A 23,103-nucleotide genomic window follows, 5' to 3' on the forward strand; every position below is an offset into this window, starting at 1 on the left:
AAAAAAAAGTTACTCAAAGTATTCTGTAGATTAGTTGTATATGTAAACTTTCAGATTTTGTTCAGATGTGACGTTGTGTGTTGCGATGTGGAACTGCTTCACCATGAATGATTGTTTAAGATCTTTTCATTACTAGAAAAAACAGACATGTGTAAATCTCAACTCCAGCTTCCAGTATATGGTTAGTGGAGGCCTTGATAACACTGTGAACATCTGGGATTTCAAATCTAAAAGACTTCATCGGTCCTTAAAGGTAAGACGCTTTTCATTATTTTCGGTCTGCATTACTTGACCTAAACTGCACTCTACTGAATAGTCTGCAGCTGTGAATGATTTAGTGAAAAGTCTCAAATGTACAGATGTATAAATGTTACGTCTATCTTATTATTATTATTTTTTTTTGGTGACACTTTTTAATTTTAGGATCACAAAGATGAAATAACTTCCGTTACATTTAATGGAAATGACAGCTATATTGCTTCAGGCTCTATGAGTGGTGAAATCATACTGCACAATGTTACAACAAATTTATCCAGTGCACCTTTTGGTCATGGCAGTAGTCAGGTATTGACTATATTTTTTATTTATTTTTTCTCCTTTAGAAATGTACCATCATTTCCATGTGCCATGATCTGCTCTTTGTTAAACACAATGTCTGTTTATTTAGCCAATTCGACATTTGAGATACTCCTATGTAAAGAAATTTCTACTTGGTGCAGCATCAGACAGTGGCAGCGTGACACTCTGGGATGCACACAGCCAGAATCCATTACATGTGTTTGACAGTGCTCACAAGGCCCCAGCATCCGGAATCTGTTTCTCTCCATTAAATGATCTTCTGCTTGTGACAATTGGATTAGATAAAAGAATGATCTGTTACGATGTGTCTAGCAAAATGTAAGTATTTATTTACTTTTTGTGGTTTTAGTTCTATTGATTTATTTTTTTTCTTGTCCACACTTTGAAGGATCTCTAAGGCCCCATGCACACGACCGTATTTTCAACTATCCGTAAATACGGATCCGTAGTCATCCATAACTTATCCGTATACACGGAAGGGTGTCCGTAAATACGGTCCGTATTGCATCCGTATTTGATCCATATATACGGATCTGTGAAAAAGAGGGAGGCTGCAAATGATGTCGTTAACATGTTGCATTGCAACGCTTCCGTAAATAAGGAAGGTTTACAGATGCACATCCGTAGCCATCCACATTTACGGAAGCGCCCATATACATCTATGGGAGAGTCCGTGCCGTAATTACGGATGAAATATACGGTCGTGTGCGTGGGGCCCCAGGCCCCCATGAACATGTCCGTAGATTCCATTCATCCGTAAATACGGATCCATTGTCATCCGTATACATACATACAGAACGGTGTCCGTAAACATGGTCCGTAGTGCATCCGTATTTGATCCATATATACGGATCTGTGAAAAAGAGGGAGGCTGCAAATGATGTCGTTAACATGTTGCATTGCAACGCTTCCGTAAATAAGGAAGGTTTACAGATGCACATCCGTAGCCATCCACATTTACGGAAGCGCCCATATACATCTATGGGAGAGTCCGTGCCGTAATTACGGATGAAATATACGGTCGTGTGCGTGGGGCCCCAGGCCCCCATGAACATGTCCGTAGATTCCATTCATCCGTAAATACGGATCCATTGTCATCCGTATACATACATACAGAACGGTGTCCGTAAACATGGTCCGTAGTGCATCCGTAATGCATCCATATCTAAGGATCCGCAAAACAAAACTGGAGGAAGCTTTGGTAATCCCCTGACGTCGCATAGCAACGCTTCCGTAATTACGGACGGCTGCAGATGCACATCCGTTTCTGTCCGTTATTACGGAAGCGCCCATAGACCTCCCTGGGGAGTCCGTGCTGTAATTACGGACAAAAAAAAAGGACATGTTCTATCATTTCTACGGCACAGGAACCTGGATAAATCACTGCAGGGCGGCTATCGGTTGACCTACCCATTACAAATTTCAGTCTAATATATTTTGGCCGATGATTGCGTTAACATACTCATCCGGAAGGATACGGAAAGGTGTCCGTAGCCCAAAGATATTAATGGTCCCTAATTACGGTCCGTAATTACAGATGAAAAATACGGTTGTGTGTATCGGGCCTAATTGTTTAGAAACCAGTAATCCCCCAAATAAAATGTAAGCAGTAAATACTCGGTCATGGAGAGAGGAAAGCTGCAGCTGCAAGACTGTGAGAGGAGGGGGGCGGGGGATCATGTTCAAGTCTCACCACCTAAGCTTGTGTGTGAGCGAGGAGCGGCAAGAGCAGGGTAAAGATAACTTCAAAGGTGCAGAAAATACTAAGAAGAAAAAAAAATTGTACATATCATCTAATATCTGTAGCTGCCTAAAGAAGGCTTGTGATTTTAGTTTTGTGCATTTTAATTTTATAACAAAAAAATAAATCAACTTTCTTATATATTTAGCATATGCTCTTCAATTTCAGAGCTGCAACACCAGACATCTAATAGACAAGAGTGGCACTCTTTCTGAGAAATAAGCAGACCCTTTTTTCTGATCTCATTCAACCCCTTTAATTTATTTTCTTCTGATATTTTAATTTTCCTTCAACCTCAAAAGCATTCTAGAGCCACATTATATAAGTTTTATCGGCTAGTAAAAGTTTCCCAATGTGCGCTTTATTAAGAAATAAATATATAGTCATTCAGATTTTGTATGTACATTGTTGGCGTTGCAGTTGATTCCCTGCCCTGTGGGTGGTCCTGAGAAGCAGGGAAGCTCGACTTCCAATACCTGTTTGTGTTGCAGATTTTTTATCACAACTGCTACTGTGAATCTGTTTCTCAGACTTTAGTACGCTCCTGATTTATTTTCATAATCTACACCGTTCAGCCATAACATTAAAACTACTTTGCTTTAATCTCTTTTAAAGGGAATCTGCCATGAAAATGTGGTCCTGTCTGTGGGCAGCATGTTATAGAGCAGGGCGAGCTAAACAGATAAATGTTAGTTTTGTGGGAAAAGATTAAGTATAACGTGTAATTAATTTGATCGTCTGCTTCTTCTTGGCTTAGGAGTTCAGTGGGCAGTCCTACTCAATGATAGCCTTCCCTGTATCCGTGTGAAAACAGAGATAGCTGCCAATCAGTGATTAGGACTGCTCACTAGAATCCGAAGTCCAAAATGAGCAGAGGCTTAAAGCGTGTTTAACTTTTCAGATGACTTGGTTAAAGGAACAGTGTCATCACAAATTATTTTTTTATATGTTAAAGATGTTAGTGCTTTATTAAAAACGTTTATATTCATTTGTGTGTTTGTGTTTTACTTTTTCTTATTTTTACACTTTTTCTTCCCTATGGGGGCTGCCATTTTTTGTTCCATTTCTGTCTGTGTCGATTAACGACACATACAGACATGGAATACGGCAGCCACAGTCCCATAGGGACTGTGAACGGCTCCCGTCCCATTGACTTCCGTGTACGGCGTCTGTGTGGGAACTGCGCATGCGCCGCTCCCACACAGTCCAATTCGGAATTGGCGCCGTCCGGCGCCATTTTCCTGTGGACCGGAAGTCGCGGCCGGACAGTAATATTACTACTTCCGGTCGCGGCTTCCGGATTTGTGCACTTGGACCAGCGGCAGCAAACGGAGCGGACGGGCCGGAGGGAGCCGCGGCGGCAGGAGCAGGTAAGAGCTTTCAATGTATGTTCGTGTTTGTGTGTTTACTACTGTATGTAAACCTACTACGCTGTGTGTTAGCTCAAAAAATGGCGACACACAGTGTAGGAGGTTACACCGTTCAAACCCCTCGTTTATCCCGGCACTAGCCAGGATAAAGGAGGGGGGGGGAGCTGAGAGCTCACTAGAGCGAGGGCTTTTAACCCAATGTTGCAATGCTGCAATTTTGGGAACTAGCTCCATCTAGTGACCAAAAATGGGTAGTATTATAAATTAGAAATAATTTATAATATTTCCTGACTCGCGAAAAAAATAAAAAAAATTTTGAACAATGTTTAATCACCCACACACTAAATGTTTAATTTTTAAAAAAAAAACATGTTTTTCTGGCAACACATTCCTTTTAAGACCGTAACTCTTACTAGGAAGCTGCCGCATATCTGTCTGTATCTCCCTCGTCTGCTTATTTCTCCCCTCTATAGAATTTTATGGGCAGTGTTGCTATATCTGACTCACTCTGCTCCTGCTTTCTCCTTTTTTAACGTGACTAGTTCTCTTTTTAAATAGCAATAAAAAAAAAAAGCAACCTTTTATCCGGTCGTGTAACGTTACGGCTTACATCTAGGCTTGTACTGCTGGATTAAAGTTCACTTTTTTTTTGGATCAAGACGAGAGTGCTGTCCAGGACGTTTTCTTATTGCTGTTTTAATTCAAGGGACAATTGGACGGAGCCCTTTTGGACTTGCACAGTGCATACTATTTTGCCTTGACTTTGGATGCTGTCCACTCTTTTTGTCTACCAGTTCCCTTTAAAGGAGTCTTTCCCACCAATCAGCAGAGTAAAGAATGACAATTCTTTATTTCAATGTTTATCTAGGTACATCTGTACCTGTGACTATGCCGGGTAAAAAAAATGAAAATTGCACTGTGATTGGTTAATATCCGCAACAAGGCCAGTTGTTTTGTTTTTTTGTTGGTTTTGATAAATGCATCCCAATAGGGGAGAGTTATCAAAACTGGTACGAGAGGTGGGGCTGTTGCCTATAGCAACCTGTCAGATTCCAGCTATCCCCTTTCAGAGGCCTCTTGAAAATGAATCAAATCTGATCGGTTGTGATGGAAACTCCACCACTATTCCTTTGCACCAGTTTTAATACATGTCCCCCAATATCTGTAGTCCTGCACAGTCGTCTTTAGGCACTTATGTAACTCTGGGTTTGTTCACATTTTGCAGTTTACACCTCAGCACCAATGCTGTTTTCATATGTTTTTTTTGTTTTGTTTACGCTGAGCTTTAATTTAGCAGAAATCAGCGCGGCCTAACCTCTAGTTTCTGCCCTACCTTAGAAGACAGGGAGGCACAGTGGACCCCCAAGTAAACTGTGGCCCGCCAGCCAATCAACATCAGCGTGCCATTTCCTCCAGGATCTCATTTGCCAGTGGATTGTTACAAGGTCTTCTCCCATTTGCTTGGTCTCCTACTACTCTTCAGTAGCTCCTGTGTAAGTGACCTCATACACCTAGGCTGCTGAGAATCCGGGACACTGGTAAACTCTCCCTTTTGGCGGTACTCCCCTTCATCTATGTCCTAAAAAGTTTCACTCCCATATTTATATATTAAGCAGTAGTTTTCCAGCCCCATTATCTTCTGCATACAGAAGAGTAACTATGTGTGGCCATCATGTCAAAACCCAGAGGTGAGACCACTCTGTAACCTACTCCCAATTGCTTAGGCCTGAGATAGCATGTCTGATATCAGAATGGGTGCGCTCCATCTCATTGGCAGTGTCCGACATCTCTAAGGTGGCAAAATCTCTAGTGGATTGCGACATGCTAGGCCAGTTGCCGCTACAGACCCAAGCCTGCTCCCCTATCTACAAGGAATGCTCCTCCGCAGACCTATTGTGTAGCAGACCAAGTGAGTGTTGAGGAGACCAGGTAGGTCTTGCCCAATTAGTCTCTCCAACTTCATCTACTTCACCCAGAAAGATGTGTTCCGACATCTCTAAACATGAGAGAGCGGTATCCGCCTGATTGTGGATTAGTTATCCAAACATTACTCTATGGTGTACAGCCTTATTTAGTCTGTCAAGGAAATAATTTATGTTGACGATCAGGAACCTTCCCCTGCCCAAGAGAGGTCTTACATCTGGAGGCAAAAGGCATTCTCTAAAGTTTTCTCTCCCACTCAGAATTTGAGGAAGCGCTGTCTAAGCAGTGGAACTTTCTAGATAGGCACTTAACAAAGCTAAAATACATGGAAGTTATAAACCCCAGGAAAAAATGGGCATCTGCCCCAGCAGTAGATGCTCCGGTTTGTCACCTTGCCAGGCATATCATCCTACCCATGGTAGACGCTTCTGCATTCCAGGACTAGCGTGACCGCAAAATAGAATCCTTTGCCAAGTTGTCCTTCGTGGCAGCTGGAACAGACCTGCGGCCAATATTCGCCGCCTCTTGGGTAAGCAGAACCAACATCGAATGGGAAAAACAGATCTGTCAGAGTATAATTTCCAGTGAGCCTACTGGTCGAGATAGCTCTAAAAAACTTTTATGCAGGGAAGCACATCTGGGAAGCCTCCCTGGATGCGGCGGCTACCAGCCCCGTTCTTCTGCTCTCTCTTTAGTCATTCGCCAGACTCTCTGGCTAAAATGCTGCTTCACGAATGCAACATCTAAAAAGTCTCTAAAGACCATCCCGTTTAGTTTTTCGACTGGTGGGCAGACACAAAATCATTTCAAAAGCTACAGATGGCAAAAACTCTCTCCTGCCCCAAAAAGGTTTGCTTTCTCTGTCCCCCCTAATCCTTTAAACCACGTCACTCCTGCCACCCTCGACCCTAGACTTCCAAGGCCTCCGCAAGCAATTCCAATGTTGCTCACTTCTATGCCTCCAAATAGCTTTTTACGCTTGGTGCCCCAGAGCTACCCTTCCAAAGCGTTCACCTTTTTTTTCTGGCTGTCAAGTCCCTTTTCTCTCAAGGGGTAATCATACCAGTCCCACCACAAAAAAAAGCTTTTTATTCAAACCTCTTTCTGGTCCCAAAGAAGAAAGGGACAATAAGTCCAGTCTTGAACTTGAATCACCTCAACCTGTATGTCAAGGTTAGGCACTTCCGAATGGAATCTCTGAGGTCCATCATTATAATCGATAGAACAGTAGACGTCAAGGAAGCGGTACCTGCACATCTCCTATCTGCGAATCCCACCAATGGTTCCTTTTATTTTGCAATACAGTCGATCCGCTATGAATTTGTGGCGCTCCTCTTTCGGTTGGCGACAGCCCCTCGAAGCTTCACGAGGGTCCTATCCTTGGTGATGGCGTTTGGAAGCCACCCCTTACCTGGACCGCATCAGGATCAAAGCTACACTAAGGTCTGTTAATTTTGAGAGCCTTCAAATCGCCCTGGATACATTTGTCCTGTATAAGGTCGATAATAAAGTATTTCCTATCCCCACTCTCAGTGCATTACTTTTTTTTGGGCAAGTATTTAGACACAACTCGGACCACCAGAGAAACTTCACTTCCCCCAGCAGAATATTCGGTCTCTTCAGGGACTGTCTAGCCCAGGGGTGGGCAAACTTTTTGACTCGCGGGCCACAATGGGTTCTAAAATTTGACAGAGGGGCCGGGCCAGGAGCATTTGGAGGGAGTGTTTGGGCCGGATATACTAAAGCATTAAATGTAGTGTGTGCAAACCTCATAGCACAGTAAGAACACTACAACCCAATTTATTAACTGTCTTTCAAATGTGAAAAATAGCCCTTATCAGTTAATAAATTTGTCTCAAGGAATATGCAAGATATGACATTTACATACTATTTCGCAGATACTGGGAGGAGGAAATGTAAATAGATTAAAATAACATACGCACTGTGATTTATCAAGAAAAAAGTTCTGTTGACTCTGTAAATTAGCTGCCAACCTCTGAGCAGTAGCCGCCCGTTCTTGTGTTGACTGCTTGCTAGCATAGTTTGCATGCTTCGTGGCAAAGTGACGGCTGATATTGTACTCTTTGAAAACCGAAGGGCTTAATGGTGACGTGAAACGAAGTGAAAATTAAAGTGAAATAAAGAGAAATACGGTCAATGTGTTTTGAGTGCGCCATCTATTGGGAAAACGTGGGCATTGCAGGGAAAGGGGAAAAAAAAGGAGGTTTTTACTATGATTTGGACAAGTTCGGCGGGCCGGATTAAAAAGCCTAACGGGCCGTATGTGGCCCGCGGGCCGTAGTTTGCCCATGTCTGTCCTAGTGGTTCTCATCGCCCCAGATTGGCTCTCGTGCTTGTGAAAGACCCTATTAGGGTTGAAATGTTGCAAATTCATACTTGAAGAAAAAATGGTGTACTTGTTTGTTCTCCAACTGGAGTGCTGCGGTTATTCATTCTTTACTAGGATAAGTGTGTTCCCTTGGACCCGGGATAGTGTTTGCTGCGTGTACCACCACTGTTGGGGATTCCTTGTATGCTGGTAGTGCTGCTGAATATCTGTAATTTTATCTCCATCAGGGCATTTTTTAACTGGCAGCCCTGACTTGCTAATCTCCATTTATTGTTGTTCACCAGGACTGGGAGGTGCTCTAACCGGTACCCTCTTTTCTACCCAGCGTGGTATCTACATTTCAAATGAATGAGGCTATCCTCCTTCCTTCCTTTTTGTCCTGTTCCTTCCCACCCTAGTTGGATGTGGTTCGCTCATTGTGGACTTAATGTTTCTCAAACTTCTTTTCACCCGCGCTCAGACTCTCTTGGTGGTTCCAGGGGATCCCAGGTGTAGACTGGCGGCATCAAATATGCTGCTTGTTTTATTTTATTGCTGATTTTCTCAGCTTTATATCCTGCTTCTCATATTGCTTATGTACAAAACTGGCTTTGTTCTGTGTCTGCAGTAGGGGTATAGCTAGTAGGAGAAGCTAACACTTTTTTTTTTACTTCGTGTTGGCCTCTTAGTGGCCGCAGCTATACTCCAGTATTCTGTGTCTTCCCCAATAAATGTTTTTACGGTGACTATCAAAAATAGTATGGTTTCTGTGACCGGACAAGTTTTGAGTCTCTCAAGGGATGTTTCCATTCACTGGCTGAAAACTCTGATCTTAAGTCTTTACTGTTTTCAAATGCAGTTTATTAGTAATTTTCATAACTATTATGCAGTAATGAAGACATTCAAGAGACACACGCTGTTTTTTTTTTTATTTTTTATTGTGACCACCGTTTGTACAGTGCATCTGGTAAAAGGTATGGCTGGTCATCCTCTTACCTGGCGCTTTGTTGCAGGAATATCTTGGCCGCAGACTTACATTGAGCGTCTCATAGGAATGTGTAGTGAAAGACTTCCGGTCCACACAGCAGACACTGTAGAAATCGGCCAGGCACGTGACCAAATTGCGGCTGGGATCTTTCTGCAACAAAGCGCCCGGTAAGAGGATGGCCTGCCCTACCTTTTAACAAGGTGTCATTTTTGAGTGTCTCTTTTAAAATGCTCAATCTTTCATAGGTGAAGGCTGGGTTCACACAGAGTTTTTTTTGCAGGTGGAAATTATGCCTCAAAATTCCGTTTGGAAGTTTGAGGCAGATTTTCCTCTCCCTGCATGCTAATTTTCGCAGCGTTTTTCACCCGCGCCCATTGAGCGCCGAGGGCATAAAACACTGAAATACGCTTTCTCTGCCTCCCATTGATGTCAATGGGAGGTCAGAGGCGTAAACGCCAGAAGATAGGGCATGTTCCTTCTTTCTCCCGCGAGACGGTTTTACCGCTCGTGGGAAAAAGACGCCTCCGCCTCCCATTAAAATCAATGGGAGGCATTTTTGGGCCGGTTTGGACGAGTTTTGCGGCATGGTTTCCGCGTCAAACTAGTCAAAAAACTCTGTGTGAACATACTCTAAGTGTATCGCAGTTTTGAAATTCCCTAATTTTGTTTAACTTTTATCTTTTTTTTTAATTTATTTTATTTTTTCTTTCCAGTCTTCTTCAAACAGTAGTAGCTGAATCCCCTCTGACTGCTATAGACTTTATGCCTGACGGAGCAACACTGGCAGTTGGCTCTTCACGTGGAAAAATTTTCCTTTATGATTTGAGAATGTTGAGCTCGCCTTTCAAAACAGTGAATGCTCATAAAACATCTGTACAGTGCATTCAGTTTCAGCACAGCAGCACACACAAGGTGGGTTTTAATCTTGGTGTATTGTGTTGAAATACGGTTTCATTTTCTTGTTCTGTAATGCAGAATCCAGCCAAGCTTACTTGTTCGGATTATGTTATGTGGGTATCTTTTATCCCATTTTTTTTTTTAAGCAGTTCAGTCTTATTCAGCATGGATCATACACTGTATTTACTTCAGCCACTGCATGAAAAATGTGTACATATGCAGCGATTCTCCCACTAGTTAAAAAAAACTTCTGATCACTAATAATGCTTTGGTATACTCAGTTATACCAAAGCACTACTGCCTGTCTGTGTAAAACTTGACAGACAGTCTATAAGGCTATAACTCTGAGGCGGCCTAATGGGTATATAGTCTTGGCAGGCCTGGGCTCCCATGGCAACCCATCGGTTGCCGGAGATCGCGTTTGCACCAGTGTCGTGGAGACCCCTCCCTCTGTCAAACCACGTAAATGCTGCGGTCGCTATTGACCGTGGCATTTAAGGGGATTAAACTGCTGCAATCTGAGGTTTCTCCAATTCTGACCGTTGTAGCGTGAGCCCGGCTGTTGGTCACAGCCGGACTCCGCCGGTGATTACATGGACATAGCTTCTGTGCCCGTGCAATCACCATCACCTACATTCACGTCACAATGTGGGATGATTTGCTAATCTTTTAAGTAACCAAATAGATGATTTTCGATGTATAACGCCATTGTCTTTAAGCCCTTAGGGACGCAACCTCTTAACCACTTCCCGCAGGTGGTGCGGTGAGGTGCCCCAGTCTGATCGAGACACGATCTAAGGGGTAGTCCCCTTTGATCATGCAGCGTCAAGGACTGCATCGATCAAAGGGTTAAGCAGCCGGGATCGAAGGTTCCTCCAATTGAGACTGCACTCATGAGGGTTCTCTCAGAACGAGCTATTCGTAACAGGTCGTTTTTAGAGTATGAGTGCTCTTTATTCTCTTCTACAGTGACGGCAAAAGACGTAGCTGTAGACTAAGGACCTGCACTGTCAAGACAGTGGGCGGTCAAAGGGTTAAGCAGTGTTGCTGTGAAATACTTTGTTTTCCTTGCTCTAGCTCAGACATGGGCAAACTACGGCCCGCGGGCCACATACGGCCCGTTAGGCTTTTTAATCCGGCCCGCCGAACTTGTCCAAATCATAGTAAAAACCTCCTTTTTTTTCCCCTTTCCCTGCAATGCCCACGTTTTCCCAATAGATGGCGCACTCAAAACACATTGACCGTATTTCTCTTTATTTCACTTTAATTTTCACTTCGTTTCACGTCACCATTAAGCCCTTCGGTTTTCAAAGAGTACAATATCAGCCGTCACTTTGCCACGAAGCATGCAAACTATGCTAGCAAGCAGTCAACACAAGAACGGGCGGCTACTGCTCAGAGGTTGGCAGCTAATTTACAGAGTCAACAGAACTTTTTTCTTGATAAATCACAGTGCGTATGTTATTTTAATCTATTTACATTTCCTCCTCCCAGTATCTGCGAAATAGTATGTAAATGCCATATCTTGCATATTCCTTGAGACAAATTTATTAACTGATAAGGGCTATTTTTCACATTTGAAAGACAGTTAATAAATTGGGTTGTAGTGTTCTTACTGTGCTATGAGGTTTGCACACACTACATTTAATGCTTTAGTATATCCGGCCCAAACAACCCCTCCAAATGCTCCTGGCCCGGCCCCTCTGTCAAATTTTAGAACCCATTGTGGCCCGCGAGTCAAAAAGTTTGCCCACCCCTGCTCTAGCTATTCCCAGCTAAGGCCCGATTCACATCACGTTTAGGCCTTCTATCGCCAGTATATGTCGGGAAGACTCCCGATGTATACCTTAGACAAAAGGCCCAAACGCATCCCACTGTATGGCATACAGTGGGATATGTCGCCCTGGGAAAACCCCTTAAGTCACTGTCCATATATGGACAGTGATGTCCGAAGTAATGCTGCAGTCCCCTACTGTGAAGGAGCAGCAGAGCTTAAGCAGCACCTTTCTTAAAAAGGAATGCATTTGGTCTTGCATTCAACTAGTGAATGAGCTAAGTCAAATTGTCGGTTTAATCTAATATTACCTAGTTTTTATGTACTCTGCTTTCGTAATTAACTTAATTGTGTATTTTTAGATCCGCAAAAGTAAAGCTTCCTTGGTATCCTCAAATGTAACAAAGAAGGACCCAACCAAGTCAACTGCTGTTACTAGTGGAACTCACACAATAAAAGATCTGCCATCCAGTTTAACAACACCAGCACTTCCTCAAGCAGCCATGACGGTGGATAGTAGAGGCCTTGAAATGAATAATGATAAACCTGGTATGCATGTTTTATATTCTATTCACAATGCAGATTATTATTTTTTTATAGAAGATCCACATATTTGGTTGGGGCTATATGACACCATGATTCTTTTTATCTCCTATGGGGGAAAAATCCCAGCTGACTTTGCAAAAAGTCTGAAATGGTGGGAAATCTTGCAATGATTATAAGGTTGCACTGAATCGCATGCAAGTTGCTATGTATTTGCAGCCTAAAATGTCCCAAAAATAAGAACTGCCTTTTCTAATGGTTACCTTTTTAGACTTGTAAGGCCTCATGCACACGACCGTAGCCATGTGCACGGCTGTGATTTTTGGGTCAGCCAGCTGCGGACTATCAGCCACGAGCCGCCCGCAAATTGCAGGCCATGCACATGGCCACGCCGATTATTTTTAATGAGCCCGGACCGCAGAAGATGGCCGTAATAAGGCATGTTCGTTCTTTCTGCAGTGCGGGCTCCCGGGCCATGCATGGACCGTAAAAATTACGGTCGTGTGAATGGGGCAGCAATTCTCCCGTGGCTTTTCGGTGGAATTGCGGTCGCAAAAGCACGTCCGTGTGCATGGGGCTTTAATCTTGCATCTAGTACTTCACTTGTGTCGGCTGTAGAACTGCCAGATTTTGTGCAATCCAAGCCAAACCCTAACACCTCTTGAACACGACCGAGTTCGGGGCAGGAAAAATGGTCCGTGTGTCGGTTGCATTTCCCGACCAGCACGACATGGAGCGGGGGGGGGGGGATGATGTTTGGAGCCCTCCCAATACACAGCTGTGTTTTATATCTGACACGCTGCTCTAAAAACAGGAACAGCGATCTTGCTGTTCCTGATCGTCTAGTTAAATGGCAAATCGCAGGCGGTGCACATGGCTGCATTATTTTCTATGAGCCTGGACCGCAAAACACGGCCGTAATAAGACGTCACCGTTCTTTTTGCGGTCCAGGCTCCTGGGCCATAAACAGACCGTGGAAACCACGGTCGTGTGCATGGGCCCATTGAATTTAATGGGGCCGCAATTCACCTGTGGATTTTTGGGGGGGAATTGCGGCCGCAAAAGCATGTTCGTGTGCATGGGGCCTAATTTAATAAATTCTGCAAAAGGCCTGTAGGTTCTAAATGATCACTATACCCCTAGATAGATTCCTTAGGTGGTGTAGCTTCCCAAATGGGGTAACTTTTGGAGTGTTTCCACTTGTTTGGTCTCTCAGGGGCTTTGCAAATGCGACATGACAACTAAAAACCATTTCAGCTAAATTTGAGCTCCAAAAGCCAAATAGCGCTCCTTCCCTTCTGAGCCCTGCCGTGGGTCCAAACAGCAGTTTATTACCACATATGGGGCATTGCCGTAATCGGGAGAAATTGCTTTACAAATGTTGGAATGCGTTTTCTCATTTATTCCTTGTAAAAAATTTAAAATCTCTATGCTTTTTCAGAGAAAAAGTAGATTTTTATCTGCACAAAATAATTCCAATCAATTTAGCAAAAAAGCTGGTGTCAAAATGCTAACTATACCCCTAGATAAATTCCTAGATGGGTGTAGTTCCAAAATGGGTTCACTTTTGTTTTTTTTACTGTTTTGGCACCACGAAACCTCTTCAAACCTGACATGGTGCCTAAAATATATTCTCAAAAGAGAGGCCTCAAAATCCTCTAGGTTCTCCTTTTCTTCTGAGGCTGGTGCTTCAGTCCATTAGCACACTAGGGCCACATGGGATATTTCTAAAAACTGCAGAATCTCTGCAATAAATATTCAGTTGCATTTCTCAGGTAAAACCTGTGTTTAGGGTATGTTCACACGGCAAACTAAAAACGGCTGTAAAATACGGAGCTGTTTTCAATGGAGAACAGCCTCTGATTTTCAGCCATTATTTGCTGCGTTTTTTATAGCTGTTTTTGGAGCGGTTTTTCAATTGACCCAATGAAAAACGGCTCAAGTATTGACATGCTCTTCTTTTTACGCGCCGTTTTTACAAACGGCCGTGTTAAAGACTCGCGTCTTTCACTTTTGAAATCAATGGGCAGCTGTTTGGAGACTTTCAGCCTCCGTATTTTTAGCAGATTTACGGCCTGAAAAACGGCTGAATATAAGCAGTGTGAACATACCTGGCAGTAAAAAAAAAAAGAAATTTGCCAATTTCGCCTCCACTTTGCTTTAATTCCTGTGAAACGCCTGAAGGGTTAAAACACTTTCTGGATACTTTGAGCGGTTCAGTTTTCAAAATGGTGATTTATGGGGACTTTCTAATTATATAAGGCCCTCAAAGCCACTTCAGAACTGAATTGGTCCCTGAAAAAAATGGCCTATTGAAATTTTCTTGAAAATGTGAGAAATTGCCGCGAAAGTTCTAAGCCTTGTAACGTCCCAGAAAAATAAAAGGACTTTTAAAAACGATGCAAACGTAAAGTAGACATATGGGAAATGTAAACTAGTAAGTATTTTGTGTGGTATTACGGTCTGCCTTACAAGCAGATGCATTTAAATTGAGAAAAATGCAAATTTTTGTGAATTTTGGGGTTTTTAACAAATATTGAATTTATTGACCACATTTTTTCACTAACTTAGTACAATATGTCACGAGAAAACAATCTCTGAATCCCTTGCATAGGTAAAAACATTCCCAAGTTATTACCACATAAAGTGACATGTCAGATTTGAAAAAATCGGCTTCGTCCTCCAGGCCAAAACAGGCTCAGTCCTGAAGGGGTTAATATGCAGTTCTATAAAGCCAGAAGTCCCTGACGTCACTGTGTCCATCTATATGGACACAGTGAAGTCAGGGACTTCTGCTGGAGCGGAATCCCCAATCCCCGGCCACAGCGTTGCCGAAGCTGTGGCCGGAGATTCTGCTCCTACAGGGAGCAAAAAAATAGAGGAAGAGCGAGCGACCGAAGACACCGCCGTCACTTGGGGCACATTCAAGTGATGGACGTGCATTACCCGGCCCCATAGACTTCTATGGAGGCCGGGAGAACAACCGAGAATAGGGCATTTCCCATTTTTTGATGTTTGGGTTTCCTGGGGTCTATTGATCCTGCTGCAGCCGTGTGACGGATGTTTTTTGAACGGCCGTCACATGGCGGCGAAACCCTGTCGTGCCCATAAGGGCTAGGGAATCACCAGTCACATCAGATTTGTCTGCTCATTCATAATGTTTCCAAGTATGAAGTCAAGCTTTTCAGTTCCTAGGGCCTCATTTATCAAAACGGTGACCAAAGTAACCGGTGCTCTGGAAGTTGCACTCTAATTAGTTGCTATGGGCAACAAGGCAAGTTATTTGTTTTTCATTTATAAATGAAGCTCAGTGTTTTGTCCTTTGATCGTTACATTTGTTTTTTTTGTGGGCATACCATTTTCATTTTCTCATTTTCAATTTTTTAGGTATTCCACATAGTACAAGTCTTGATGTAATACCGTCAAAAGAAACAGACTGTACTAAAACATCAGACTCAAAATCAATAGATTCTTTTGGAAGAAGTAGTCTTGGTGACATTTTTTCTCCAGTTCGTGATGGTAAGTTTCTTTATTACAGGGGATGTCAGGAGAGATTAAAATTTATTTTCAGACGTTTTTTGAGCCACTCACGGCTCAAAAAACATCCCAAGAAGTGACCTGCAATTTTTCGCGGCTGCTTTTCAAAACGGCCCGACGGAGCAGAACGCCGTTTTTCCCATTGAAATCAATGGGTAGATGTTTGGAGGCGTTCTGCTTCCGATTTTTCAGCCCGAAAAATGTCAGAAAGTAAGCCGTGTGAACATTCATGTTCTCTTGCTAGATCATGATGTGCTGTCACTTACTGACACATTAACTTTACTGACTAACTTCACTTTCCAGCCAGGACGCGATGTCTATTCACAATCCCGACACTTCGGTAACGTTTGTGCGGGACTTATGCACAGCAAGCGTGATCTCGTGAGATCACGCTGTAAATGACAGCACAGCGTGATCTCGATGTGCTGTGTTGTAAGTGCCACACAAACATTACCGAAGTGTCGGGATTATGAATAGACGTCGCGTCCTGGCTGGAAGCAATGTCTATTCACTCTCAAGACATTCAGTAATGTTAATGTGTGAGTAAGTTACAGCACATCATGATCTAGCAAGATCAGTTTGTGCTGATTACATGAATGGAGAGAAGTGTATGACGCTGATTGGTCAGCGTCATACACTCCTCTGTACAACGCCCACTTGGTCAAAAAGTAAAAACATGCCCACTTGTCTATTAAGAAAGTCAATAGCATAAATCTAAAATAGGGAGATAGGGCACTTATAATGTGGTGACAGAGCCTCTTTAAGGAAACCCAAATTCCATACACCATGATGCCACCTACGGCGTCCTACATTTGCTACTGCTCATGAGATCAAACTGGAGTCGTCTTTAACAAAAACACACGAATGCCCCATGCACACGAACGTAATTACGGGCCCATAGACTTCTATTGGCCACAGGTACCTTCCCGTTTGCTTACGGGAAGGTGCCCGGGCCGTTGAAAAAATGGAACATGTCCTATTTCAGGCCGTAATTACAGTACGGGCAGGCCCATAGAAGTCTATGGGGCTCCCGTAATTACGGGTGGCTACGTGTGTGCACCCGTAATTACGGGAGCGTTGCTAGCAGACGTCAGGGGACGGTCACTATCCAGGGTGCTGAAAGAGTTAACTGATCGGCAGTAACTATTTCAGCACCCGGGACAGTGACTACAGCTGGAGTTAATAGTATTAAAAGTTAACTTACCCAGAACTCCCTGCTTCTTCCTCCAGTCCGGCCTCCCGGGATGACGTTTCCTCCCATGTAACCGCTGCAGTGGTCACATGGACTGCCGCGTCATCCAGGGAGGTCGGACTGGATGTCAAAAGAGGGACACGTCACCAAGACCACGGTTCATATGAACTTCTTTTACTTTCAATCGCTGCGGAAACTCTGCCCGAAACGGCTGCCCCTTTTCTCTATCCAGCACTGATCGAGAGAAGGGGCTGCCGATTAGTTTAGAGAAAACGGGTCCGTATTTACGGGCACGGGTCCGTAAATACTGGTGGCATATGGGCCGAATACGTGTGACAAAGGACCCGTGGTTACACCAGTATTTACGGGAGGAATTTAATAAGTTTGTGTGCATGGGGCCTAACTAGCGTCTTTTGTCATGTCTACCCAAACGAGCTTGTGCATGTAGCCACTGCACATGTTTGCCCTGGGTGGGGCTAAGGATAGGCCGTCAATTTTAAAATTCCGGATTACCCCATTAAGGCTTGAGTGGGACATTTTTTTATATAGATTTGAAACCGATATTATAAAATTAAGACCAGCGGTATTTCCCTCTATTTCCAACATGTCAATCACTACATCATTTATTTTATTTGTAGGAAGGCATTTCTACTTTGGGTCTTGTAGGCGTGCCAGAGCTGTATACTGATAGAAATATCTCAGGCAATTCAAATTCAGATTTTAACTGATTGTTTTAAATGTGTTAGAGTATGCAAAATGCGTAATGTTTGTAAGGGCCTGTTCACATCAGCGTTGGCTTTCCGTTCCGGGGTTCCGTCAGAGGTTTCCGTCGGGTGAACCCCGAACGGAAAGTCAAACTGAAACCACAGCTTCCATTTCAGTCACCATTGATCTCAATGGTGACGGAAACATTGCTAATGGTTTCCGTTCATCACCATTCCGGCAGGTTTCCGTTTGAACGACGGAATCAATAGCGCGGTCACCCGCCATTAATGTGATGTTTTCTTACAAACATGTAATGTCTTAATGTAATTTATTTTTCCCCCTCAAGATGCTTCACACTGCAGAGTTATGGAAGAGTTTGCATCCAAAGGAAATGGTATGTGATGTAATTTTGCTTAAAAGCAATGCTTATTGAATTTTGATCCCCTGTATATACATTTTTATTTTTAAATGTTTGAATGTAGCAGAGAATAAAAGTTTATTGGATGAAGAGACACAGGTTTTGAGACACCCATCCTGATTGATGCCCTTTTAATTATGCTTAACCTGTTAACGACATGCCAAGTAATGTTAAAAAAAAAATAAATCACATAACTGGTATCGCTGCATTCGTAAAAGTCAGATTTTTTTTCATTATAGTGCTGTTTAACCCGCTCGGTGAACGCTGTAAAAAAAAAAACATGTAACACACAAGTTGCTGTTTTTGCTCACCTTAGCTCTCCATAAAAATGGAATATAAAGTCGCATGTATCCCAATATAGTACCGATAGAAACCACTGCTCGCCCTGCAAAAAGTAAGCCCTCACATCACTCACTCACTCAATCGATGACGGTGACGCAAAACCATTTTTTAGTTTTAATTGATGGGGTTATCATCTTCTCTGTACTACATACATAAGGTAACCTGGATTGGTCGCACCTCAAGCCACGTGATACATTGGTTATATTTGCCATTGTACATTGCTGATAATCTTTAGCCAGTAGGAGATTTTCCATCCAGCTTTGTTGCATTATGTCTTACAAGTGTTGAGCTTGTTTTTTTACTTTTTGACTACTAGTTTTGTTCCCTGATTAAACTGCCAATTATCAGGGGAAATGCATTGGAACACAGTTTATTTAATCTATCATTTTGAGTCAATCATAGCCACCTCTCTCGACATACTGACTTCAATTTCATCATTCACAACCTCCAGGTGGTTGTGGTATGTTTTTGTATGAGTATATCTTTTTGCTGGGTATCATTTTATTTTCTTCATTTGTGCCTACTCATTGTTGTGCGCAGTTTGAAGTTTTTGCATTTGCCTATCTAGGTCCCACCTCTGTACTGGATATCCACTATAAAGAATTGGCTAGGCCATTAATAGGGCTTCTAGGGTACAGGTTGGAGTCGTCCCTTGAGTAGGGGCGTTACTCCGACAAGGAAGGGTGACCCGATTGGGTATACCAGAGTAAGTTGGTTTACTTGTTTTCTCAACTCAATGAACAAAAGAAACAAACCCTCTCCCCTCACCCTTATTATTTTTTGCATCATTATTTTGCAGGGTAATCATTTTCCCTTTTTTTTTATTTATCCCAATATATTAAAGGTCAAGTTTTACTGTGTAATTTTCTCTTGTGATTTATTTTTGACTACAAAATCACTGATTATGCTTTTGGCCTGCCAAAGCTGCTATGTTTGTTTGGTTCTGTAAGCATATCCATAGGATATGCCATAAATGTCAGATAGATGAGGGTCCCACCGTAACTTCTATGGGAGCTACAGAAACAGTGTAGCTCAGTGAGCTATTCTGTTTTCTTCTTACATGGGCAGAAATCACAAGTGTCAGTGGGAACACCTAAGGTAGAACTGTGTTTATGGGGCCCCGTTTTAGAGATAGAGGTGGGACCTGCATCAATCCTGTAGATGTGTCCTAATTGTCCCTGATGGGTAAACCCCTTTAAGCAACTTTCTAAATAGTCTTCATTGAAAAAATCCTACCATTTTCCTGCTGTAGAGTCTGCAGCTTCTGTAGATAACTGGCTATTTTGCTGCTTCTCTAAATCAAATCTTTCAGTCCACTTCACCTGACAGACTGACATAATCTTCTCTCAGCAGGGAGGTTGTACACGGCAGATCAGAGAGTGGAGAAGGAGGAAAGCATTCAAGTCTTCAGGGAGGGCGGATCCCACAGGCTAGTGTAGAGAGAACTAGGGTAAGCAGCAGCCTATTAGTCAGTCCACATCCGGCACGTATTTCTGGAAGAGACACACTCACAGGAGAAAAATCTGATACTAGAGCAGCTTGCAAACTTAATATCAGGGGATGGATCTGAAATGGAATGAAGATTGCAGCCTGTAACTTAGTGCAACTTTTTTATATATATATATATATATTGGAATGTGCTGTTCAATTTTTGTTGTGTTTATGGTATCCATATATGTGGGGTTAGTGACTGCCTCTACTTGTTGTTCTTGCACTCCTCCCATTCTGCCCTGGGTGATTTTAATCAGTTCAATGCTGGATCCTACCATCCCCAGGTATATATGTAGGCTTAGTCCCAGTTCTGGGTGTATGTGCAGCGTAGGTTCCCACCTTACAGAGGTCGCCTTGTTGTGGCAGGTGGGCTAACACTTTTTGATCAAAATGTGCACTAAGAACCTCCCTATTTGTAGGTAGATTTAGCTTTAGTGCATATCTATTTATATTTAGTGGTTTAGGTGGCATTAGTGTTGCAGGGTGCTGTCGCCATTTTTTTATATCTGCTATATATATATATATATATAATACAATTATCCATAGCATATAACCCCTTCCACTGCAGCCACTTTTGACCTTCCTGACAGAGCCTCCTTTTTCCAATCTGACATGTCACGTTGTGGTAATTAACTTTTGGAATGCTTTTACATAGCCAAGCGATTCTGAGATTGTTTTCTGGTGACACATTGCACTTTAAGTTAGTGGTAATTTTTTTTCCATACATTCATTATTTCATTAAGAAAAACACCAAAGTGTAGCAAAAAATCACAAATTTGCATCTTTATCAATTTAAGTGTATCTGCTTGAATTGTATTCTAGATCATGTACCTGTGTGTCCCCCCCCCCTCCTCCATTTTCCACCTTTTTTCTTTCTCTCCCCTGTCCTTACCACTCCTCTGTCCCTAATGTCGCATATATGATTTTGTAAATAGTTTGATGCAATATATTGGGCCTTATGTGCCCTTGTCCCTTCCCCCCCCCATTTTTCTTTTTTGTTCCCTTGCTTGATATGTTCCTTGTTTGAAAAAGCAAATAAAGAAAGAATTTACAAAAAAAATAAGTGTATCTGCTTGTAAGACAGATAGTTATACCACACAGAATAGTCGCTAGTTAAAATTTCCCATATGCCTACTTAAGATTGGCATCGTTTTTTGAACATGCTTTTATTTTTCTAGGATGTTACAAGGCTTAGAACTTTAGCAGAATTTTCTCACATTTTCAAGAAAATTTCAAAAGGCTATTTTTACAGGAACCAGTTCAGTTTTGAAGTGGTTTTGAGGGGCCTATAAATTACAAACCCCCATAAGTCACCCCAATTTAAAAACTGTACCCCTCAAAGTATTCAAAACAGCATTTAGAAAGTTTCTTAACGCTTTAGGTGTTTCACAAGAATTATAGCAATGTAGAGGTTAAATCTACAATTTGTTTTTATTTTTTGCAGGAATTCATAGTTAATAAAAATATTTTTTCTATCGCACAGAAGGTTTTACCAGTAAAAAAAACAGCTGAAAAACAGAAGCTGTTTTCCCTTGAAAACAGCTCTGTATTTTACAGCCGTTGTTAGTTTGCTGTGTGAACATACCCTAAACACAGAAGGTTTTACCCGAGAAACGCAACTCAATATTTATTGCCCAGATTCTGCAGTTTTTAGAAATATCCCACATCTGGCCCTAGAGTGCTAATATACTGAAGCACAGGCCTCAGCAGCAAAGGAGCCCCTAGAGGATTTTGGGGCCTATTTATTAGAATATATTTTAGGCACCAGATCAGGTTTGAAGAAGTCTTGTGATGCCAAAACAAAGGAAACACCCCAAAAAATACCCCATTTTGGAAACTACACCCCACAAAGCTGTCATCTAGGGTTGTAGTGAGCATATTGACCCCACAGCTGTTTCATAGATTTTACTAGAATTTGGACGTGAAAATAAAATAGTTTTAATTTTTTCCCAATAAGATGTAGTTTTAGCTAAAAAAAACAAACAAAGAATGTCCCCAAGGAATAAAGAAGATAAAGCCCCCTAGCATTTGAAAAGCAACTTCTCTGGAGAACAGGAATACTCCATATGTGGGCATAAACTGCTGTTTGGGCACGCGGCAGGGCTCAGAAGAGAAGGAGCGCCATTTGGCTTTTGGAGTACAGACTTTGCTGGATTTGTTTCTTGGCACCATGTCACTTTTGCAAAGCCCCTAAGGTAGCAGTACAGTGGAAGCTACCCAAAGGTGACTCCATTTATGAAACTACACCCCTTGAGGAATTCATCTAGGGGTGTAGTGAGCATTTTGACCCCACATGTGTTTCATGGATTTTATTAGAACTGGGCAGTCAAGACAAAAAAAACTACAATTTTCTTCAATAAGACGTAGATTTAGCTCAAAATTTTTCATTTTCTCAACAAATGAAAAAGCAACCCAACATTTGTAAAGCAATTTCTCCCGAGTACGGCAATAGCCCATATGAGGTCATAAACTGCTATTTTTTTTGTATTACTAAGGTTGCCATGTTTTTTCTATTTAGCTGCTTTGGCTTTACATTGCAGGCTTAAGTTGTGGCCGGCCATACATTTACCCTACAGAACCAAACCCCCTCCCTGATGTCTATAGGCCCATATTAGGAATGTTAAAAGGAGTTGCCTCACTAAGAGAATTCCTTTCAAGAGCAATGTTGGACATTAGGTGTGAATTGGTAAAATTCCTTCAAAAACATTATTTTATTTTATGTCAAAGAATTAATTTGAAAAAAGTTGAACCAGTTACTGAAAACAAGTTTTTCTTTCTTTAAAAGCTTAAAGGGAACTTCAAGTGATGTTGCCAGCCGCGTTTTTCTGCCAGAAGGTTAAAAGTGACGGCAGGAGACTTGGATAGTACTCTCGAATTATGTACTTTTAATATATTAACTTGCATGGATTTAATCCTTAGATCTTGATTACTTGGCTCAGTTCAGTACAATACCTGCTTCAAGACGACATCCTGTGGGTTCCAATAATCAAGGGATGAATTCTTCACCTTTACACCTAATTATTGGAAGTCCCATTAAAGAAGAAGATGAACCCCAAGATATAGAGCTTAAAACAAGAAAACCTTATATTGTAAAAGAGACTGTAAAACAGGTAATCAGTATGTCAAATGGTCACTGTCATTTCAACAAAATGTGCATAAATTAATTAGTACAAGCAAACATAAAATACTTTGTAATATATGTTATTAGAAAACGGTGCCTCTTTCTCTACTTAAAGAGACTCTGTCACCAGATTTTGCAACCCCTATCTGCTAT

At 42.1% G+C, this 23,103-nt stretch overlaps 1 protein-coding gene across 4 annotated transcripts in view; it reads left to right on the forward strand.

Moving 5' to 3' along the window:
- Window positions 1-23,103, forward strand: part of NEDD1 (NEDD1 gamma-tubulin ring complex targeting factor) — a 66,834-nt gene that overhangs the window by 33,164 nt on the left and 10,567 nt on the right. For all 4 annotated transcript variants that reach the window (XM_075856769.1, XM_075856768.1, XM_075856767.1 and 1 more), the window contains exons 4-11: window positions 137-253; window positions 424-564; window positions 668-897; window positions 9,644-9,842; window positions 11,964-12,150; window positions 15,532-15,663; window positions 17,925-17,972; window positions 22,749-22,939. In XM_075856769.1, coding sequence (XP_075712884.1) covers window positions 137-253; window positions 424-564; window positions 668-897; window positions 9,644-9,842; window positions 11,964-12,150; window positions 15,532-15,663; window positions 17,925-17,972; window positions 22,749-22,939 — 1,245 coding nt within the window. The remainder of the gene's footprint in view (window positions 1-136; window positions 254-423; window positions 565-667; window positions 898-9,643; window positions 9,843-11,963; window positions 12,151-15,531; window positions 15,664-17,924; window positions 17,973-22,748; window positions 22,940-23,103) is intronic.

The sequence above is a fragment of the Rhinoderma darwinii genome, chromosome 3 (assembly GCF_050947455.1).
Source record: "Rhinoderma darwinii isolate aRhiDar2 chromosome 3, aRhiDar2.hap1, whole genome shotgun sequence".
Lineage (NCBI taxonomy): Eukaryota > Metazoa > Chordata > Amphibia > Anura > Rhinodermatidae > Rhinoderma > Rhinoderma darwinii.